Raw genomic sequence first — 23,901 nt, 5'->3', positions numbered from 1 at the left:
GCACTACTCGACAAACACACAGGTACATGTTCACTGCAATACCAGACAAATACTGGACACAACACACCATTACTCCACCCGCCACCCTAACTACACTGCCTGAAGGTGGCCTGTGTCTTTGCCTCTACCTCAGCCTCCGTCTCGGCGGCAATGTTAGGTTGCTTTACCAGTGCCCCGCCGCGAACCCCTTCCCCTCTTGACGCAGTCGTGGCTGTGAACTACACGCGCCCTCACCGCCCCTCCACACACGCACACACCCGTCTACAACATGCACCAGCCTCGCTGCACTACTCCCAACATTCATGGTGGCAAGATCGTTACGTGCCAGGTGGAAGTTAGGCGATGGTGCGGGCTGAGCTCGAAGGTGGAGTGGACGGGCCAGGAGAGCAGGGCCCCCGCACTCCACCCTCCAGCCCGTGCACGGCTTAATTGCACACTCCACATTCCTGCCTCACTCTCACCCACCTGGTCAACACGTAGACACCACGTGTACGTGGATGTTAAAGGAGCACAGTAGCACGCGCCACACACCAACGCTAACTACAGGTGGCTAACCCGCCACATGGGTTGCTACAGCATCCGCCCACCACGCCTACCCTCCACCGTCATTGGCTCAACACTGTGAGGTAACTTATGACGCATGCCCGCCTGCCCTCTGTGATTGGCTGCTCCCACAGTGAAAGTGATGACGACGAAGTGACGCGACGGGTACCCCACGGGACGTACCCGATTAGGATGACAGCTTAGCACATGGATTCGTTGTGGCGTTGGCAGCAGTGTTCACAGTGCCGCTCACTTCTCTTACTTTACTCAGCGAGCAGTGAGTGATGGTGTGAGACGCAGTGCCCCTGCCTCTCCTCCCTCCCCCCACCTCCCCGTGCCAACCCAACGCCACCTCCACATACAAATTAAGCAGGGGCCTGGTATCTAGTGAGGTTACGTAGCGTGTATTACTGTAGAGCAGCGTTGGTGTTCAACAGCTAAACTGGTCTAAACTTAGCTCTTGATAGCCCAGCGACCTCCAGCCGAGGGAGCGACATGTGCCAAGATGACCTTATATGGCAGCGCCACCACCACCACACAAGCAGCAGGAAGACAACACCGGTGTAGCGGTAACCAGGGAGGCTCCTATTGCCCAGATGGCTGTGTGCTCGGTACACGCACCGCTCCACCTCTCATTCACAACTAGGTACAAGTCCCACGTCCTCCCATTATACCACCCACGGCCAAATTACCACCTCCCTGCATATCTCTGCTTATTTACCATCAAACCACTCCCACCTTGTCATCCAGCTCTTGACACGTGCACGCATCAAACATTACACCGTAAGAGTACGACACCCGCCTCACCGCACCCCGCCAGCACCCGTACGAGTGACAACGCCACACGTCGTGCCACCAAAGTGGAAATTAAATCACCTGGCTGAGCTCATCTGTGTGGCCAGTCAAGGTTAGGAAGCGGTGAATTTCCAGAGAACATCGACCAAATGACCGAAACATAGGAGACACTGGTCTAGAAACTTCCAGCCAAATAAATGCCTTGGGCCCAGGTCTGGAGAGTCATCCCTCCGCCTACCCACACCTCTACGTGGCACTCCACACCAGCACCTCACCAGGGACACTACCTCATGTACAAGGACCAGGAGTGCACGTGAGGGGAAGGTGCCGAGGCCAGGTACTGTACGCCGCTCCACCTCCTGAACCAACTATGCTGTAATAATTATGACTGCTGGTTCAGTGAAGATTGCGTATGTGAAATGTCGGTTTGCACGCGTGTGGAATAGGTGCGTGGGAGTGTGGAGGACGCAGGGAGATAAGGGAGGGAGGGGAAGTTGTAGAGAGGAAGGAAAGAGCAAGAGTGTGTGCGCGCGCGTACGTACTTTACAAGTCACATTTTCCTAGTTGTTATTTACGTGTCCAGCTTTTTTTTCAGAATATACGTTTTATTGGTCATGTAATTCCACGTCGTTCAGCACCCCAACAGAAGGTGTTAAACACGTCGGAAACTCATTTCCCAGTGACAGCTTCCAAACTGCCCCAATAATTACGCGTTTTACTTGTATTCCTTATATTTAATACTGGGAGGGGAGGAGGTGGGGTACACAGCGTCTCCTGGGTCTCTGTCCCCCCCCCCTCTCTCTCCCTCTCACGAGGCACTGAAACAAATCCGTCTCTGAAGCTTTGCTTTTCTTATTCACTTCCATTTTCCTTTTCTGTAACAATTCCACGGAAATCACGTCATAGTTCACATTTTAATCCATGGAAATTACATAGGGGTCTTTATATATGCTAATATTTCCCAACACATTTAACACAGACCTACCCGAGCAGCCTTTGTCCGTCCCATACCCCAGACCATTTCCCTTGCAAATTTTTGTAAGGTCTTTAGCCCCAAGCGTCTGGCCTTCAACTTTGGAGAAAAAGACATTCCCTGTAATAGGTACAGACGAGGGGAGCAAGAACAAGGCAGGAGAGTACAAGTGATTTGAAAAGTACAGGCATTGTGGTGGTAGTCCTCGTGTTACCGACGGGTGACTACCAGGGTGGATGATGGGTGGCGACCAGCGTTAACAAAAGGGGTACACATGCTTTACCAGCCCTTCCCTAACCCCGACCCTGGACGACCACCACCTTCAAAGGGCAGAAGAACTGCCCCTCGTATGACCAACGGACACCTGACTAAGAATGTTAATTTTCCTGCCGGCGAGCCCAGTGGTCGCGATATAACGGCCCGCCATCCCCTCTCACCTGATGCCTTTCAACCAGAGAAGACTATGCTAAACGCATCCATGAAGTGAATCGTGGCAGTGACTTCCGCCACGGGCGAGACCTGGTCGAGGACTGGGCCGCGGGGACGTTGAGCCCCGAAATCATGGCAAGGTAACGGGGACAACAGAGTCGTGTCACGGAGGGTGGGTGAACCCCGCGCTTACAACAGTTATAGCGGTAAACACCATCAATGGTAAATCAATTCTACTGGATATATGTTGATAATTATTGAATATTTATGGCGCCAAATGACCCCGTCTCTTACCCCCCCCCCTCCACCCTTAACTATATTCTCTCTCCCTCCCCCTCTCCATCCTGTCTTCCCCATTACCTTCTCTCTTCTGCCGCTTTATTTTCTTCCTTTTTATATCTTACCCCTTACAGACTTTCCCTCTCCCCTATGAACCTTCTTCCCTAAAGCCTCTTCACAGCTGCTGAGAAACTCAACACCAACAAAGCGAACCAAAATAATTCAGCTTCATTAACTCTGCCTCCTAAAGCAACCGTTCACAAATATGGACAGTTTTTTATATATTTACGCTCAAGTCAGTCCTTAGCATAAAGGTCACCGGATACGAATGTCGCCAAGATTCCAGGACTGCAGGCGCCGATGGGTTGAAGACGAGTCCCGCGCAGCTGCAGGTATGGACTGGTAATGTAATGGTTGGAAGCACAGCTCCTGCATCTACACCCACGATGCCCCTGTTGCCTGCTACATGTCCGAGGGGAGGGGGTGTACTGGGGGGAGGGGGTGTACTGGGGGGAGGGGGTGTACTGGGGGGAGGGGGGTGTACTGGGGAAGAGCGCGCAAGTGACAGGTGCAGTAGCACTGACCTCGTCATGTGGTGAGGGATGGCAGTAGAGGAGAGGGCGGCGTGTTGAGCGTGGCGGGCGGTAGATGCTGCAAGCAGCAGCCACAGGTCACCCCTGTCTGGCCACAGTGTCTGGCTCGCCACCCATTCCTCCCACTAACCTTTTACGGCTACCTACCCCCAACTTTTTAACCCGCCCTCCAACCTCACTAACGTTAATAAGGGTACCCGAGTACTACAGGCTCTGGGCCCTCCATCATTCTGGCGTCCCGGGTAAGGGGTTCAAGCAAGTGGAGAGCGGGCAGGCCACGAGGACCCAGCCGGGGCATCTTCCCCCCTAGTCCTCCACACTCATCAAGCCAACCATCTGGCTATTCACCTTGCTGAGTCACCGTCCCCGGGCTCCACCATACCATAATACACGCAATGCAATACAAAAATATAACCCTAGTGTTCCCCACCTAGTGGGAACAACTTTTTTTTGTTAAATTGTCTGGTATGCATTCTACTTTATGTCTTCACAGAAACGTGGTATTGTGCTGACCCGACACGGCTTTCACTCCAGTTCGAATCCCAAATAATTTAAAATGATTAAAGTTGAGTGTTATGGGTGAATTGGGCAGAGATAAGAATAGCAAAATGAAGCCTCTGTGTATTAAAAAGCAACACTCATCATCACGAAGATGCGCTACAGTTACCAGCGTGTTTCCACTGCAGGAGCACCACCGCGGGCCAAGAATGTCCGCTGGAAAAAAAAGTGGTACATACCGCACCTGAGCTGAGGGGCCGGCCTGAAGGTTAACTGTGAACCAAGACCAGGAGGTGAGCCCCGGGTCCTCGTCACACAACACTTGCGCCAAATAACTCTCAAGACCACCTGTGGCATCCCAGCACACGGCCACCACAGTAAACATAAGGGCAACCGCACTGAGCATGGCTCCCTGCCACCACACGCCATCACCTGGTGCCACCACCACAAACACGCCACCACCTGGTGCCACCCACCACAAACACGCCGCCACACCACCTACCTTCCCCCCCCCCCCACCACAAACACGCAAGCAATACCACTTTTAGATAACCTGCAGAGTAGACGATAGTTCTCCTTAGGTCTTTGACATAATTATTCCAAGATCTTTGACTTTTGTCACTCCTTTCTACCAGGAAATCTGACCAAGTCGTGTATTATATATTCATCTTAATATTTTCGTTTTATCATATAATATCACAAAAATAATAGTGATACATCTCATTGTTTGCCGTTGCCCACTGAAAGTCCTCGTTGATACTTGATTGCAAATTTGTTTGTGTTATCCACCAATGTCATTATCATTTATTTTGGTGTTGTCATTGGTGGATGACACGAGACTGTGGATTGTATCTTGTGATGAGGAAGAATAGTGCGCGAGGACCCAGCTTCGTACGTTACTCGGACTTCATTATTATTGACTGCAACTCTTTGCAATGTGTGTTACCCAACTGAAAATCCTCCTCCATACCTAAATTGTTATTCTCACAGCTTACATTTATGGACTATTTCCCCAGGATTACATTTACCATTTTTTTTGTTCAAAATCTGTGTATGTGACATCTGCATTTTGGTTCGTTTCCGATAGCTCTTATCATAATGGTCAAATAGTTGTAAAATCAAAAGATCTTCATGCTATAAAACAGTGTTTACCTTTGTTGTATAACTAGTTATTTTTCATAAAACATGTTTTCTTGGCACTTTCATAAACCTTAATGATTTGGGGCGTCAGTGCGACCAGCTTGTAATTTCTTGGTAATGCTTCACTACCTCCCTTGGGTAGTGGGAGGATGTCTGCGAGGTTTACGGAATGTCACCAGTCTGCAGCCGTTTTCTTCATGTTATACTGAGGGACCAGGAGCACAGTGCATGGGCATAGAATTTATTTCCTTTTCGAAGTCAGTAGGCTTTCTAACATCTTTCAAATGACTGGAGACTTAATTCATGAACAAATTACGAGGAAGCTCTACTTTCATTGTGCCCATTATATAAGCAAGCTTGATTCATAATAACATAATTCCTATAAAACAATTGTGTTCATATCAACTTACTATCTCTTGTAAGTGAGGTCCGACCCGCATGAAGCGACGGTCTCGCTTCATGCAGGTCGGCGTTCAATCCGCGACTGTCCAAGTGGTTGGGCACCATTCCCTTCCCCCGTCCCATCCCAAATCCTAATCCTGACCCCTTCCAAGTGCTATATAGTCGTAATGGCTTGGCGCGCTCTCCCGATAGTTCCCTTCCCTTCCCCTTGTAAGTGAGCCTATACTTGAATAGTTTTGGATTTACGATATGCATATGTTCACAAGTATTTTTTTTATTGCCTGTCTTGCATGACTTTTTTCCTCTTATATTCCTTCATATTAATATGATTGTGGGTAGGTTTGTTACCACCCTCACCAGGCTACCATCCACACCAGGCTACATACCAGTATCAACACTACGGCACTGCGGTTATAACTGTACCCACAACCAGTGAATAAGAACAAATGGAAACTTGCCACACCGGGAAAGGCAACAGGAAAGATGCCACCGAGAAACACAAGGGTCAACTTACGGTATGGGACCCCGGAGCGTAGGTGCCATAGCTGGCACCATGCTGTTGCTGCTGCTGTTGGAGCTGCTGCTGCTGTTGCTGCTGGGCAGGCGTATGGGGTGAGCCGCCGTTGTGGTGTGTAGGGGTGTGCGAGGAGGGTGTAGCCCGCCGTAGCTCAGAGTAGGAGGAAGACACAGGCGAGGGCGGCGACGGGGGCGGCGGGGCCTCGTCAGGGGGCGGGAGAGGGAAGTCCTCGTCGGGGCCGAAGGTGGCATACTGCGCCAACCCTGCCAATATAAACCACGTCATGCGCATACTCTCAACAAATAATGAATATTAAGTATTACAGCCCAAAATGTTATGAGTGGCCAATAATGTTTACAATGATACTGCTTAGCGAGTCTCGCACTAACCTGCCCTAGCGTCAACATCACTCACCGTACAAGCACTCACAAACATTGCCTTAGCATGAAGTAAAACGCTATGCAACAGTACGTAATTATATTTAATTATATCGCCCGATATATACTCAATACAACAATGCTGAGTGATATTTAGATGTCCCAAAGGGGAGCATATTTCGTCTCCAGCCAGCAGCTGACCACTATGGTTGACCGCAACTCCCCGTCTGCGACGCGCACACGCACGCGCATGAAAGCGACGAGACTGACGCAGCACACACAATACAGTAAACATGAGAGAACAAACACGCTGTTGGACGGAACGTGTTTGATTCTCACGTAACGGAAAGTTCACATGGAAAGAACATTCGGACAGATAAAAGGCGTCAGTCGGAATCTCAAAAAGGAAAATAGGAGAGAGAAAATGAGGATTAATGCATACACTCACATACACGTACACACACACACGGGGAATTTTTCCAGTGTCAGGGTAGTTAACAAATGGAATGCATTAAGTTGTGTTGTGGTGGAGGCTGACTCCATATACAGTTTCAAATATAGATATGATAGAGCCCAATAGGTTCAGGAATCTGTACACCAGTTGATTGACAGTTGAGAGGCGGAACCAAAGAGCCAAAGCTCAACCCCCGGAAACACAACTATGCGAGTACGGGGGGGGGGGTCATTAACTGTTCAGGGAGCAAACTAGGGAAAACAAGCTCAGTGACTAAATGAACTATATTTTATACAAATTCTTCAATGTGGTGATAGAAAAGTGAACTAAGGCATTAAGTGGCGGAGGCAGTCTCAGGAGGAGGATAATGACAACTTAATTTGGCGTATCATTAAACGTATCATTATCGTTACATGCACATTGGTGTGTAGACGGGAGACATCTCCCGTCACGCAGGGTGCAGTCGCACCTCCACAGATCTCCAATAACATCTACTGATACTGGTTATGGCTCAAAAGGGCCACCACTTACGGGCTATTCATGCCCGTGCCACCTTTTGGATGGCTTAATCTCCATCAATCAATCATTTATGTGCATGTAACAACTGCGGCGGCTCTCCCCACGTTAATGTTAACCAGTCAAGTGGCTTTGGCAACCTTGTCAACAGTTCTTTACACAAGTCTACATCCTTAAGGAAAGGTAACTACTTGATACTGCTTTCTTTCTTTCACTTACACTCTTCATAGCAGCTCAAAGTGCATTAATTACGTGTTGTAAATAAATACAAGACATTTGTTTCCGCAAATCAATAATATTTCCGGTGCACTGCCATTAATTTCTTTTCTCCAGATTCACTTGCCCAACTACTTGGGCTGGACGGTAGAGCGACGGTCTCGCTTCATGCAGGTCGGTGTTCAATCCCCGACCGTCCAAGTGGTTGGGCACACCCCCCCCCCCCTCGCCCCATCCCAAATCCTTATCCTGACCCCTTACCAGTGTTATATAGTAGTAATGACTTGGCGCTTTCCTCTGGTAGTTCCCTCCCTCCCCCGTCCAGATTCACTTGCCTTAAATCTTCCTTAATCAGTCGTCAGTAAGCACTGATGAGTGGCAGGTCTGTGCACGTTTGGAAATACAATTATTTGTTTTAAGAGTTTGACTTGTGTGGTCTGTGTTGCAAATTTATTTTATCACGAGGCCTGGTGGTGGTGGAGGTACCTCCACCACCACCAGGCCTGGTGGTGGAGGTACCACCACCAGGCCTGGAATATAATAAAATGTCACCATTAGCCTCGTATCGCCTCACGCAGACCTGCTCGTGTATACTTTGTGACAAGCGAAGCATTTTTCCAATTAATCACTGGCCCATTATTTTACCGTAACATTTAAACCCACAAAAGCAAGCTGCCAGAACAGTGTGACACTGTCACACACTGGCTACGAGCAGTGAACAATTCACTTCCAATAAAGTCCAAACACGCAGCTACAACGAGAGCACTTGATACTGCCCGAGGAGTGCTTGCGAGGAAGTCCTGTGCTAGTATTAATAGCAAGGCCGGTGGAATTAGGCAAGGAAACCAGCCAGCAATACCAGCGCCCGGACGCGTCACCTGCTTCCTCTCACATGTAAAGGCTGCATTATGCACCAAGCAAGTCGTCTAGTGAGGAGCCCGGGGGGTGAGTGGGGTCTGCATGAGGGCAGCAAGTGGCGGCATGCAACATTAGACACGTGTTACTGGGGGAGCGTGGCGGCCAGCCCCTGCTTGCTACATCCAATAGTTGCTAGAAAGGTTCACACTGGGGCACCGCGACAACCGCCATTACTAAGCCAGTACGACCCAACTACACATAACCTAACCCCCGAGTACACACCCACAAGCCTCCTTAATATTGCTTGTAAAACTAGATGTTGCCTAGCTAGAGTACAAACAGTGTTGAGCGAAGGAGGAGTGCGGAGAGCCCCAATGATTCAGGGAGGGGAAATCTGCCCAGCCTTCTGGCATACTCGTACTCCCTCACCTTCTGGCTCCAACCCCACCCACCTTCACCCCAGTTAACCCTCCCATTAGTATTTCACCCCCCCCCTTACACTCCCACAACAACCAGACACCCACAACCCTCCTAGCATACTTCTCCCACATCCTGACAACCCTCCTAGCATTATGTTATCTGCCTCCATCTTCTGTGAACTCTGAATAAGAGCTGAGACACACTATAACACTATTTGTGAGCGCCCTGTTAGAAATTATTTTAGATCAAATGGCATGAGATGCAGTGAGCTCTGTAACTGCTTCGTACACTCAGGAATATTGGCAAATATTCGTGTACTCTACCTCGAGATAGCAAGGGCAGGCTAGTAGACTGGGTCAACTCATACCTGGCTCTTTATAACATGTAAGCACTCTTATAGAATACGGCACATCCTGGCCTTTACTTTCTTCCGGCCCTTTAGTCAACTACATTACATGCACGTCCGTGTACAGTAACACTGTGTGTATAGTTGGTCAAATGTAGGAACATGCCCATATGCTTGGGGCTAGTCTCGCCCACCTTTCCAAGATGATACATGATGAGTATGGGAGTGTCATAGGGCAGTCGAGGTCTGCTTCAATGCCGCCCTTTGAGAAATATCGGCATCTATAGCGACCCCCTGCAGTATTCATTAAGTCTGAAATCTGAGGATTGTTTTGCGACAGTTTTGTTTAGCAATTTTTCAGCACTTCATATATTTCAGCAACACATAGCTAGCACTCGACACATTATGTAACCCTTCGTATAGTCTGGGCGTCTAGGGTAGCTGCATAAATGCACATACAACTAAAGTCATTAATAAAAAAAGCTTCATATTAAATTTTTCGAGACAGAGGAATGGGTTGGTAAAGGCGGTATTATTAAAATATGAATAAATGTTATATCAGAAACAAAATTGTATAAAGTTAGCCGTAAGTTAGATATCGTTGGATGCTAAGAGTCACATTAACTATTTGAATTTACAGTCCTTGGGTGAAGCATTTCGAAGTACGATTCGAACAGAGGCTGTGAGCCAAGTATTGTTGGAAAAAAATAAAAATGGGGATTTGGCGGTTGGATTATAGAGCATTTGGCCATTGTTTATGAGGACGGAGTTATACTTGACAGCTGATTACTTTAGAATTTATCTTCAACATTGTTTCACGCTCTTCCTGTGTTTGAACTCCATCTGTAAATGCTTCATCCACGAACTATCAAACCAAATAATTGGCAACAAAACCAAAGAATTATAAAAACAATAACATAAATAGAATATAATGTTTTACTGGCCAGCATCCCTCGGATGCATCCTTGGGGTCGGCCCGAACTTGGATAAGCTTTATTTACAAGTATGTTAAAAAGATTGCGGGCTTGGAAGCACAACGAGATTGTTTATGAACAATCAATAATAATATTTTGTTAAGTTTCCAAGCTTGTAATGTGATTAGGAGAGGAAAAATAAAGCCAAAATTATTAAGATATACAGTTTCGTAGGTAGTTGCGTAAATGACTGATAAACCCTAGGCCTGTTCTTTGGAAGGATGAGGAACTAACTGCGCCGAATTAACCTGGTCTACGTGGGCATACGAGTAAATCTTGCCTACGTACGCGTACGAGTGAACCTTACCCACGTTACGTTTGAGTTTCTTTTTCTCACGCCACCTCTGCAGATGGGCCTCAGGGTTGACGGTACGACCACAAGGTTTGTACACGATCATGGTTGTCTTGTTCCACAGGTACTATTTCCACCAGCCCTCACTGTTCTCAACACACACTTCAAGAAGCCACTACACAACTGTCTTCGAACCAGCTCAACCAGCCATTTAACAAGTTTGACTCGAGAGGCTGGTCTCTGAAAACAATTTGGCCACCGTGGTTATCGGCAGCCGACACTTATGAATCTCTGGTATTGAGCAGGTAGAGAAGGGGGCCTCGCAGGGTGCCAGAGGGATACCCTACTCTGCAGGAAGGCTACACACAGGCGAGAAACTCCGGTGGTCAAAAGCAGGACTACAAGAGCCACCGTCACCAGGGCCCCAGATGGGGCAGCACACCAAAGAGACAGCTGTTGCTGGACTGGCCAGCAAATGGTGGTGGGCATCAGTGGACGTACTGGCATGTACTCAACCCGGGATTTGGCAGAGACTTCAGAATCCCACCCTGTACGTACCGAGGTGGGCGTGAGCGCGCCCGTGTCACCTGGGGGCCGTGGCGTGTGGCACCACCGTGTCACCCGGGACCCCCCCCCCCACTCCACACACACAGTGTGAGTGTGTGTGTGTGTGTGTGTGTGTGTGTGTGTGTGTGTGTGTGTGTGTGTGTTTGGGGGGGGGGGTCCTGGGGATGGGGGTCGAGGCGAGGTGGGAGTTCTGAGGGTGAGGGTCGACGTGGGGGGTTCTGGGGGTTAGGGGTCGAGGTGGGGGGGTTCTGGGAGGTTGGGGTCGAGGTGGGGGTTCTGGGGGTCGAGGGAAGGGGTGGTTCTGGGGGTGGAGGTCGAGGGGGACGCAGGAGGGGGGAATCCCCCGTGAGATGGTGTAACAATCTAAAAGTACTTCCGTGCCGCCTCTCCTGGCCACCAGCAGCACGCCCCACCTGTCTTGACACTCACTTCTCACCCATCCATCACTCGTATAGCCGTCATGTGTCTGTAATATTAGGCAGGTAGCCAGCCAGTTCTTGGGTAATGGGCGTTTTGCAGATAGAATATCTTGACATATTTAACAACATTTTATACGACTGAATAAAGTCATTAATGAAGACTATTACAAAAAAAAAAGAAGACGTTTAGCAACGTCGTGAAAAACAAATTTGTGTAAACAAGTGATCTTATAGTCTTATATATACAAGAACCTATATAAGAACTTGTATAGAATCTCGTGTCTTAAGCACACGAGAATGGAGGTAATTATAGAGGTCTGGATACGTCATAACACAAGGAGACAAGGAGATTCATGGTGACCGAACATTCTATGATGTTGTGTGTGCAGTATCACCCCGGGCCTTTTCACACCATTTACACGTAGCCAAGTGGGTGCAGGATTTTTTTTTTTTTATTAATACATGAGGTACATCTCTGCAGTAGTGCAGCTACCCTAGACTATATGAAGTGGAGTACAGTGTGTCAAAAAAGCTAACTAGGTGATGCTAAAAATACCCTTCACACAGGGTGGTTAGTCATACAGAGGCATGTGATAAGCAGTCTGCACTGGCAGACTGTGGGTACAGGATTTTTTTTTTTTTTTTTATTAAGTTATGAGGTACATCTGCATTAGTGCAGCTACCCTAGACTATATGAAGTGGAGTACAGTGTGTCAAAAAAGCTAACTAGGTGATGCTATAAAATCCCCATCACACAGGATGGTTAGTCATACAGAGGCATGTGATTAGCGGTCTGCACTGGCAGACTCCGGATGCATTTTGAGGATATCAACAACACAAGATTGAATAAGGTAGCAGTGGTAATACAAGTCCCCATCTCGCAGGATGGTTAGTCATACAGAGCCATGTGTTTAATAGCCTGCACTGGCAAATTTTGGGTATACTGTGAGGATATCTTCAAGAATACGAGAGTGAATAAAGTAATTGCAAAGCTCCAGGTACCTCATGCCAACTGGTCTGAAAGGTCTAATAACTGGGCATTCAGTGATGTAGTGCGGGAGATCATGCCGTAGTTCCTGCTCACAGAGTTTGCAACTGGAGTGCTCAGGATTGGGAGACCCGTCACCTGCAGCCACCTGCCACAGGTAACGGTAACCCAACCTGATCCTTGCAACCACTGTGTCGCACAGTCTAGTGGACGTTTTGTGCTGTCCATAGATGTAGGTTTCAGATCTGAACAAATCATAGCTTTTTATACTAGTACTTTCAGGTCGTTGGGAGTCAGTAAGTTCTTTCCTATCAGATCTGAATGTTTGGACCAATACAGTTTTGACAGCAGAGATGGGGATACCTAGATCTAATTCAACTTCAAACTTGTTACACGCTAATTTGGCTGCAATATCTGTCTCATTATGATGGGTTATATTTATGTGTGAAGGTATCCATACAAAGGAGATTCGAGACCCTTTACTCTGTGCATCAATTAGGTCATTTATAATTGGGAGTATGAGGTTCTTGCTGTCGATCTTCCAAGAGAAGTTTTCGATTGCTTGAAGAGCAGACTTTGAATAGCAGAATATTATTCCTCCTCCAATATTTTTTAATGTGCTGGTTGCTAAATGTAATGCTGCTAGTTCTGCTTGTGTGGAGGTCAGCCAGTTGTTTAACCTGACACTGACAGACTTTGTGCAAATATTTCTATAAAACCTACATGCCGCTGCAATCCGTCCAGTAGAAGACTGGACTGAGCCGTCGGTGTAGACACAGTGCTCGTGAGATCTTAGACTCTCGATGGAGGAGGCAATTGTTTCAAGAGTGACAGCTTTGAGTAGAGCAAGATTCTCATTATCTTTCTTGGTGACAGGTGTGTATGATACTTGAATGGTGGGGTACAGATAAAGAGGAATATCAGAGACTGGTAGATTGCACTTAAAAGGAATGTTAAGTTTAATGAGATTGTAAGCATTGTTTATCGCCAGGTTCGCTATACAAACTCTACGGTTGCAACACTCCAGTTTTCAATGCAACCTTTCAGTTATTTCTTGGAGTTTTGGGCCACATAATAATGACCTCGTACCATTGCCAGGATCAGGTTGAGCAACAGTTACCTGTGGCAGATTGCTGCAAGTGATGAATCGTCCAATCGTCCAAGTGTAAAATCAGCGAGCAAGAACTGGGTCATGATCTTACACAATTACATTACTGAATGTTCAGTCTTTAGAGCCTTCAGACTTGCCGTTGTGAGGTACCAGGAGCTTTGTAATTACTACATCTACTCTCATGGTCATAATATCCTCATTATGCATCCAGTGTGTGCCAGTGCTCGTTACCGACTACATGCCACTATGACTAATCATCCTTTAAGATCGTAATTTGTAATCTTACAAATTTTGTGACCACAGTTTAGGGCATATGAATGCGGATGTACTTTTGTATATTGATATAACTTGTCAAAATATTAATGATATAACACCACAAACTTTAATGTTAATATTGGCATCAGTATTCAAGAAAAGTATAGCTATTGGCTTTTAACAGTGGCTATTCCTATTTCAGTATCATAAAACCCCTTTATATTGATGATAATACTGTGTATCAACTCTTATACAAGGGACTTGAGGCACGTGTCCCTTGTTGAGTCAAATACTCAAGATGCCAGTAGCTGGTGCACGGAGCCAAGGAGCGGCTGGCACCCCAGCCAGCGTTATCACTCACCTGTCTTGTGCACCTCCACCTTCTGCTTCTCCAGTGCCGCCTTCTTCCTCTTCCAGCGCTCCAGCGTGATGAAGCGCTCCTGCTGCCAGTCTATCGTGCTGCTCATTCTCACCTGGCGAGTGGTCTGGTGTGGACCCAGGTGCTGCTGGTGCTACACGGCTGCTCCTCCTGCACAGTACACCACTCCCTGCACTCTGGCCGCTCTATCAACACAAGTGTGGTCCAGTGCGCGGACACGATTATCCTCTCATCTTCCTCAATTTTGTCTCCAACTGTCGAACGTGCTTCATTGTGTCACACCTTCAATTGAGTCCATTATGGGTATTTTGTCCGAGTATACCCAAGCTTTGGTCACTGTTCGCTTCACAGATTGTTCTGGTTTTCAACCCGTGTGTGTGTTACACTTTACACCTGGTCACAGGTAATGCACACTGTCACATTATTATCTGGCGAGACACAGGTGACTGTACCATCTTGGAGAGCACGAGGCACACAGCCCCACACTGCCCCGTGCACTGCTCTCCCGCCCACGTGTTCAGCAACCCGCAGGAGCGCCCCCGCAATATTCTCCTCCCACACACCTCGCCACAACTCTAATCCACAACACGCCTTCGTGTCCGGTACTCTCATCTCCCTTCTATTTCCTCACTCGTGGAAAAAGCCGCCTGGCACGGCTCACGTGTGAGGCGACCACACAAGCCAAGCCACCACCACCCTAATAACCTTAACCCCCCCCCTACCACACACACACTAGTACAAGACGGTACAGTTACTGTAGTTAATCATCCTACAAGACCCTATTACTCCGATTAGGCATACTTTACTAATTTTGTAAATAAAGATATTAGTAAGAATATTTACCGATCATTTATATTATGTTGGTAACAATACAATTTCACTCGCTATTCTTGACTTCAACTGACAAGAGCTGGGAATAGTCTTGTAAGGAGTCTTGGGCTGAAGGTGACCTTGGTTACTGCCATAATGAAGACCTTCCAAGTCTTAAATTACAACAAGTCTTTACACAATCACCAGTGACAATTCCAAAACAAACGTGGCACGTCCCCCCGCTGGAGCAAAGGTGGAAGTCTTCAAGAAACATTTAGATAATTTCTTGAAAGAAATACCGGACCAACCGGGTTGTAGTGAATGTGGGCCTGCAGGCCGCTCCAAGCAACAACAGCCTGTTGGACCAAGTTATCGCAAGTCGAACCTGGCGCCAGATCAGCTCGGGGAAGTAGGTAACCACTTGGGCTGGACGATAGAGCGCCGGTCTCGCTTCAAGCAGGTCGACGTTCAATCCCCGACCGTCCAAGTGGTTGGGCACCATTCCCTTCCCCCCGTCCCATCCCAAAAACTTATCCTGACCCCTTCCCAGTGCTATGTAGTCGCTAAGGCTTGGTGTTTTGCCACGGAAGACATCACCAGTCACGCAGGGTGCAGTCGCACCTCCACAGAGCTCCAGTATCAGCTCTTGATACTGGTAATGGCTCAAAAGGGCCACCACTTACGGGCTATTCATGTCCGTGCCACCTTTTGGGTGGCTTAATCTTCATCAATCAATCAATCAATCGGTGTTTTGTCTTCATACTTCCCTTCAGTTCAGTGAGAAGCTCTCCCGAGAGCCTCTCCATGTATGCTGCAACACTCAATAAAAAAGGTGTCCACCACAACTAGTTTCCTACCCACGCCACACCACCGCCCGCGGACTCTTACTTACCAATATAGTCATCAGGCTGACTCCCGATGACTTTACGGGCTACTCATGCCCGCGCCACCTCTTTGGTGGCTTAATTATCTTCATCCCATCCACTATATGGGAGAGTATGTGCGCGCCGCTTCTCTCTCTCCGTCTTCACGCGAAGTTTGTTTGTGATTTGTTGTTTAGGCTCTATCATGCATGCATTTAAAGCTTAGTATGAAGTCTGGTTGCCCCACCTGGCTTTTGAGCGCACTCCATTTGTTCCGTACGAACGCAGAAAAAATCTTCATTTTGTCTCTCGACACATTAGGACATTTAGTGTCCACCTGCATCTCCTCGTTCGTGAACCATCCGTGTCATAGTATCTGTCCTTGTCTTCTCCTGTCTATTCCCCCGATTCTTCAACTGCCCTTTGTGCCGCGTTCTCTGTCTTTACCCCGTTTTGTTTTCTGCTCTTCCTTACATTGCCTACTGAACCAAATGCTCACTTTCTTATTTTCGACGCCCTCACTGAGTGGGATGAGCTACTCCACACACACACGCACACACACACACACACACACACGTTAAGCCTGGCCGTAGCCAAGCCGGGCTTGGGTAGAACAACCACTCCCAGAACACTCTCCAGGTACTTGGCACCCATATTTATCATCTCCTTCCACATTGCTTAACATTCTGGGAAGATGGTAGTTGTGGGAGTGAAATGAGTGTTTTGATGGTGATTTACCATAGTGTGGAGTGTGACTGTAGTGGTGACTTGTGACACTGCAACTACCAGCATCATCAACATTATGTTGTGGTATACAGTGGTGGTGGTGGGGGAGGGGGGGTTGAGGCTGGGAATGCACGGGGGTGTAGCGGCCCCACGTGAGTGACAAGTAAACAGTTTACCCGACAGGTGACTGCCAGGCTCCCAAGGTAAGCATTCCCTCCACCACCACCACTACTCGTTAGCCTAACCTCAGCCCCGGTGCAAACTTGGTCTAATTAGCCACCGCGTCGACAGACTAGCAGCGGGCCAATATACAACTTGAAGGCAACCTTTACACTACGTAACGTTCCATAATTGGCAAAGCTCTAGTAACCGGTGTTACGCATGCTTCCCATGGCAGGTGTATAGGTGACCCAGCAGGTGTAGTGTGTATGCTAGGTGTAGAGTGACAGGTTAGGACACTTTACAGGTCCGCAACACTAGACAGGTCCCACCCACACTACATCTAGCTAACCTCTCCACTCACGCCCACCATGTTCCAACACCCCGTCTCACACCTACCTTATGGACTACCTCCTCCTTCTTATTATAACATACGACGTTTCTATCACAACAAAGTTGGTGGATTTTAAGCTATATAAGATTCTCTCTCTCACATGTAATTTCATGATATGCTACATGTAACATTTATATATGTAAAATGTTTGTACATTGATGAACACATTCTATAAATGTATAGAACTGAGTGGGAGCTGTTCTGTGAGGACTGAAGGGTATGGCGATGGGGGCTTTCCTTGCATCAACTGGAAGGTGAACTGATGTAATTGGAGCAGTGTTGGCGGTTTCACAATTCAAGACAAGCTAACAACGTAGCCCGTCCTCGCATACAATGATCCAAGCTCGTTAATCCAGCCACCACACCCCATGTTGTGAATGAAAAGTGGTTTACACACGACAACTGATGACGTCCGAACACTTCCGGAACAAATGCTTCGCTCACAGCCTCTGTTCGAACCACAATTCTATAAATCCTTTCACTCACGTACTTCAAATACAAATAATCGCCTACAGAACGCCTAACCTAACCTACGCCTAACTATACATAGATTTTGTATGCAATAATAATTTATATACGAGAACAAATCAATTTTTAATGCTCAATGTTAAAATTAATGAATGCGTCTGGGGAGGAGAGCCGCTGCTTTAACCAGCCTAGTGTGAGGAGGGTTGAACAAGAGGTGTTGAGACACGTCCTCCGCCCTGGCCTACCCTTCAACACTAACTCGAGCCACACCTCACGAATACACTGGCTCTCAACACCCTCTGCCCACCCGCGTTCCTCTAGTCCTGTCATCCACCCACCAGAGTGGGCGCTCACTCACAACACTACCCATCCTCACCCACCACCCACTGGGTATTCTACTGTATATCAATCATTAATATAAATTTAACTGTCAAAATAAAATGCATCCCTGCAATGATTAACATAAAACAGACAACCTCTCCCACAACACTCGCACACCACCAATCCACACCCATGTATCCCACACACAAGCAACTGACAAGTTGAAAGGCTGAACCAAAGAGCAGTAGTTCAACCCCCGCAAGAACACCCAGGCAAACACGTGGCCGTGGTGTGAGGCAAGTGAACTAGGGGGGAAGGTGTGAGCCAGCTCTAGTGGACACCAATTGCAACTCGTTCACTCCAAATGTCAATTTGGCTTAGAATAGAGAACCTCCGAGGGACCAGTTCCTGAACCCATGTCCCTCTAACACTCCTCCCACAGTGGGTACTGGCCCATATTAAAGTCGTGCAAGTATACCCGGACTGAGGCACCCATTACCTGCCCTGTTGGGGAGTGTGGGTGTTGGGGAGTGTGGGTGTTGGGGAGTGTGGGTGTGGGGGAGGGGCAGGCATGAGGCTTATGTTGCTGTGTGGGGGCGTGCTGGCCGTCTGCACCCCTCAACTATACGCCCGTGTGCACGTGCAGCGAGTTCAGGTCAAGCATGCATGCATACATACATGTGTGTGGCACACTCCATACACAGCATCAAATGTAGATATGAGGGAGCCCAATAGGCTCAGGAATCTGTAACACCTGTTGAATGACAGTTAAGAGGCGGGACCAGAGAGCCGAAACTCAACACCCCTGCCAGCACAACTAGGCGAGTACACACGCACACACCCGTACGTGCACTGACAACGAGGAAGAGAAACACCTGGAGAAGAGTAGACTAATAGTATATGATAGACTAATAGATGAATTTATACACTAATAGTACATGATAGTAGAGGCGGCTTGGTGTACAGAGGCCTGGCGTTACTGTACACGTGTGGACTCCACGGGGGGCACAGTGCCTGACTCCACGGAGGGGAGGGGGCACACGGTGCCTAGACTCCACAGGGGGGGGGCACAGTGCCTAGACTCCACGGGTACATCTCCCCATAATCGTGACAACTTGGTTTCATGTATTCCACTTGATAAGCTGCCAACCTCTTCCACGTTGTTTACACCAATAATAACCTTCGCACCGTGTAAACTCTCTAACTGTAAACATGGCCGCCACCACCCTTCAAGGCTAAGATGTACAGGTTTCGCGGGTAGCCATCTTGAGGTTATCTTGAGATGATTTCGGGGCTTAGCGTCCCCACGGCCCGGTCCTCGACCGACCGCACTGGTTATTTAGAAAACGGCACTGTATGTCAATTTCGCAGAGCCGCTACCATTTTCTAGTACGACAATTTTTGGCCTTGCTTGTGAGAGTTTGGTCCACCAGGCTGTTGCTTGGAGCGGCCCGCAGGCCCACATACCCACCACAGCCCGGTTGGTCCGGCACTCCTTGGAGGAAACAATCTAGTTTCCTCTTGAAGTCCACGGTTGTTCCGGCAATGTTCCTTATGCTCGCTGGGAGGGTGTGCTGGGCTTGGTGTACGCTCCCCATCATACCATGAGATGAAGGCCTCACAAATACATCTCTTCTCCGTCAGGGTGTAAGCAGGCGCGCACAGCCACCTCCACACCGACAATGTGGCTTCAGGAACCTGTACACCTGTTAATTGACAGTTGAGAGGCGGGACCAAAGAGCCAGAGCTCAACCTCTGCAAACACAATTAGGTGAGTACACCCCAGGCACCATCGAGGGTCACGTAGTGCAGTGGTTACTACTACTGTATGAAGTGTAATTGGGAAGTGGTCACTACCATGACTGATTCACTACCACCACCACCATCAGTAACGATGGTGGTGGTACGGCTGGTGGTGGTGGTAGTTGATCCTGCAGTGGTTGGGGTTAAAGGGTTGGTAGTGGTGGGTAGTTGTCAGCATGGAAGGTGGGGGGGGGAGGAGGTAATTGTTGACCAGACCACACTAGAAGGTGAAGGGACGACGACGTTTCGGTCCGTCCTGGACCATTCTCAAGTAGATTGTGAGAGGAGGTAATTGTCGGGGAAGATGAATTAGCGTTTGTGGTGATGGGTGACTTAGCAGCCATCCAACAGTCATCCTGTTGGCTTGAACCAAGGTACCCTCCGACCTCGGCAACAGAGAAACAGGGCGCCAAACAGGGCAACGGGGAGACAAGGCCACAAGAGGGTGCCAGATAACAGAACAAGACCGTCACCTCCCAAGAGTTAACACGTAAAGGTCAAACAACCCGACAATAATTAGCACTTGTCTCCAGAAGGTGACGTCACTCGCTTGTATAGCTCTCCTGGGAATAACATGCAAATTATAAACAAAAACAAAGATGATATTATCAAGAACACCGAGAAAGGGTGAAGAAAATCAAGTTTTTTTTTTGTAACGACCAAAATCCGTTAAACTCCGACGCATTAGTACAAATTAAATGCATTATGATATTGACTTTTTTTTGGCATCAGCCTCGATAGGTTAGGTTAGGTTTTCCAAGGTCCCAACGTTTATGGTTAGGCAAGACAGTGACATTTTTTACGGAGTGGTAAATGAAGAGTCGTGTTGTTCCTCTTACCCGTCTCTGCTCAACTGTTTGTGTGAGTGAGAATGATGGGTTAATGCTCTCTAAATCTGCCATTAGCTTCACAAAATAAATATATTACTTTAAGGCAATATTGCTCTTTCAGTCTGATACATCAACACTAACAAGAGCAGCAGAATCAGCAGAGAACACAAGCCAGTTGTAACCAAGAGAAGCAGACTCAGCAGGAGATAGAAGCAGACAGCAGATGCAGCCATGCACCAATAGCCGCCTAATGATGCTTGCTGACGACCCCCCCCCCCGCCCACCAGGAAGGTGTGGAGAGGCAGGAAGGCGGCACTAGACAAGGGAACTATGACCACCGCCATACTGATTGCCAGCCCATCATTCAGGTCACAAAGGACATTCACACAACCATCCATGTAAGCACCAATACTTGGCAAAATGTATTTGATGGTTTTTAATATCAATTCCACAGTGAATTCATCAGTCTCGCGGAGTGCAGTAGCAACACTGCATTAACCCTTCACTGTCCATGAGGGCGTCTTGCACTGGCATCACCGCCACAATGTACCTAACACAAGCTTATCTCTCTGAAGAACACACATGACTGTAGAAAGGACCACATGCTCTACCTAGGTAGGTAGTCTGAGTCTCTCTCTCTCTCTCCTCCCCCTGTGTGTGTAGTGCGTGTGTATGTGTGTAGTGTGTGTGTATGTGTGTAGTGTGTGTGGTCTGTGTGCACATGTGCGTGTTCATGCGTACACAATGTTGTATTGCGGTATGTGGCGTGGTGATGAGGGAGAGATGCTAAAACTGTCACCAATGACGAACGTTTAACACGAGGGGAAGACATCAGTGACGGGGGAGAGCCAGACAATGGTGCCACAGGCGCAAGTGTCACCAGTGCCAAATGGGTCACTCGCCGCACAGCCGGAGAGCACAAAAACCACCTCCACTTCCAACACATTACAAACGCAGACTCGAAGAGTCTCTAGACTATGACCAATTTCCGTGACTTCAAATTAACCAATGTTCCGTAATTCCAAGTGACAGCTGATCAACCTTAAGTATCTTAACAATTACAGGCAACTGTACGGCTACAGCAACGTTAACTTGATACAAACATCACAAGTTACAGGCCGACTGTTGCCATATTCAATGGTACTCTCGTCCCGGGTTCCGTCTAATGGAACCCTCCAGTGTTCCCTGCTCCACTGCTCCAGCCAGAGCACGTAACAATCACATGCACGCAAGGGTATGACGAAAAGATATGCTACTGCCACACGAGCCACGCTGTGTGCACGCCAGGCTGTGGCTCCACCACACTCCCACATCCTCTACTCCAATGGTACCGCGCCTGTACACACCACTAACACTACACTCAACATCGTCCGTGTAAATATATACTTTGCGGCCGTGAACACGTCCAAAATGCCGCCCACTGCACCTTGTGTTCACCACTTGTCCCGTTGAGACAGATCATTGCGTCAAGTGCCCACCTCAGCACCTACGCCACTCCCCGCTACCCTCACGCATCACAAATTTGGAAGCAACACGTATTCCTGAGCACTAAAATTCTTGTGTTACAAAGCATACGAATACTTAGCACAGTCACACGTTATTGGTCCCGCTATCACAACCTTTTATCTGTACGTGGTAACAGTGTCTGTCACTAATCCACGAAGCAAACACTCCTATTTAAAGCCGAGGATCAACATGTAAGTTACTTCTCACAGGACCAGTACCAAGCTTTCGTGATCTCAAAGATTTATCACTGAACATTTCCATACCATATAAGTAGCTTTTCAGTTTGGTCTCGGTAGAAAGATATATTTAATTGGTTCATGGTACTGTGTGTATATGAGTGCGGGCGTGGAGGCGCGGTTGTGATCGCGGGCGTGGAGGCGCGGTTGTGGGCGTGGAGGCGTGGTTGTGGGCGTGGAGGCGCGGTTGTGAGTGCGGGCGTGGAGGCGTTGTTGGAGTACGAGAAGCACATTTACTAGAGGCAGCACAGGCCCTGGCAGCAGCGGGTAGCGCCCCTTACTAAAGCCTTGGGTAATGCCACACTGCCCCCACGCCACTGCTGCCTCCTACATCTCACCATCACAACACTGGTGCCCAGGCTACTGTGTCCATCGCTTACCACCCAGGCCACCTGCACCACCACCACTCTCGCCACGGCACACGCCAACAATGGTGCCAGCTCTCGGCTCCTGCTGCCAACAATGTCCCACCATTCTACCGTACATTCCGCTAACACTTTACTTTTGTCATCTACCAACTACATTATGTCTCAATTTAAAAACCGTCAAAAGCGAATGATGTGATATTTAAATACAACAAAAATAAACATTTTAATGCTGGCCAGTAAATAATAATGAAATTTGAGAAAATGCGCAAAGCGCCAAGTATCTGGTGGTGAGGCGCCCAGTACTAGCTAGGCCTCGTCTCCTCGGCCACCAGACACCTACTGAACCCTCCCCGCCACACCCTAGTGCCAATATACCCAAACCCTAACACCCTACACCCCCCTCCCTCCCTAACGCTCCTAGACCCAGTCAACTCCTACACCACCACTCTGACAGTCACAAGCTGCAGCCGGGGTGCCAACAGTGGCAGTTGTCGCTCAGTAATCACCCCAACTAGAGGGAAGGAAACGCCAGCCCAACAATACCACCACGCAATCACCTCTATATTTTTACGTCGTAATGCAACAAGGTTGCTACAGTTGGGGGGGGGTTACGTTGTGTTTACCGAGGGGGACCAGACGTACCGTCACACACACACTCAGGCACCTCATGCTATTAATAAAAAAAAGGTTACTGCAACAAAAACAGGAAGGGGGGATGGGGGGGGGGGTATAATGCCGCATTGAGTTCATTAATACTTATTACATTGTCATTATTATGATTAACCTTATAACCCCCCCCCCCACATACACACAGTGTATATAGTAGACTATAATGACTTGGGATTGTTAACACAGCGCTGAGACGTGTGTTGGACAAAAGTAGGCACAACGTCCTCGTTGGCCTTACCGGCACGACACCACCATAAACCCAACCACCACCACAGCCAATTGCTGTACATTTTAAATGCAGAATAACAAAAAAATAAATAAACCACATTGGGTTCAACAATGTCCCCCACCAACTTTGATTTTAAATACTACCATTTATACTGCAACCCAAAACCATACGAAAGGTT

General features: G+C 48.1%; 1 protein-coding gene across 1 annotated transcript in view; it reads right to left on the bottom strand.

Annotated features, from left to right (window-relative positions):
* Zyx (lipoma-preferred partner zyxin) overlaps window positions 1-23,901 on the bottom strand; it is a 65,670-nt gene that overhangs the window by 17,894 nt on the left and 23,875 nt on the right. Inside the window, 1 exon segment of the mRNA XM_045757323.2 lies at window positions 6,167-6,432. Within this exon segment, the coding sequence (XP_045613279.2) occupies window positions 6,167-6,432 (266 nt within the window).

The sequence above is a fragment of the Procambarus clarkii genome, chromosome 67 (assembly GCF_040958095.1).
Source record: "Procambarus clarkii isolate CNS0578487 chromosome 67, FALCON_Pclarkii_2.0, whole genome shotgun sequence".
Classification (NCBI taxonomy): Eukaryota; Metazoa; Arthropoda; class Malacostraca; order Decapoda; family Cambaridae; genus Procambarus; species Procambarus clarkii.
This window is presented reverse-complemented; position numbering and strand designations above follow the sequence as displayed.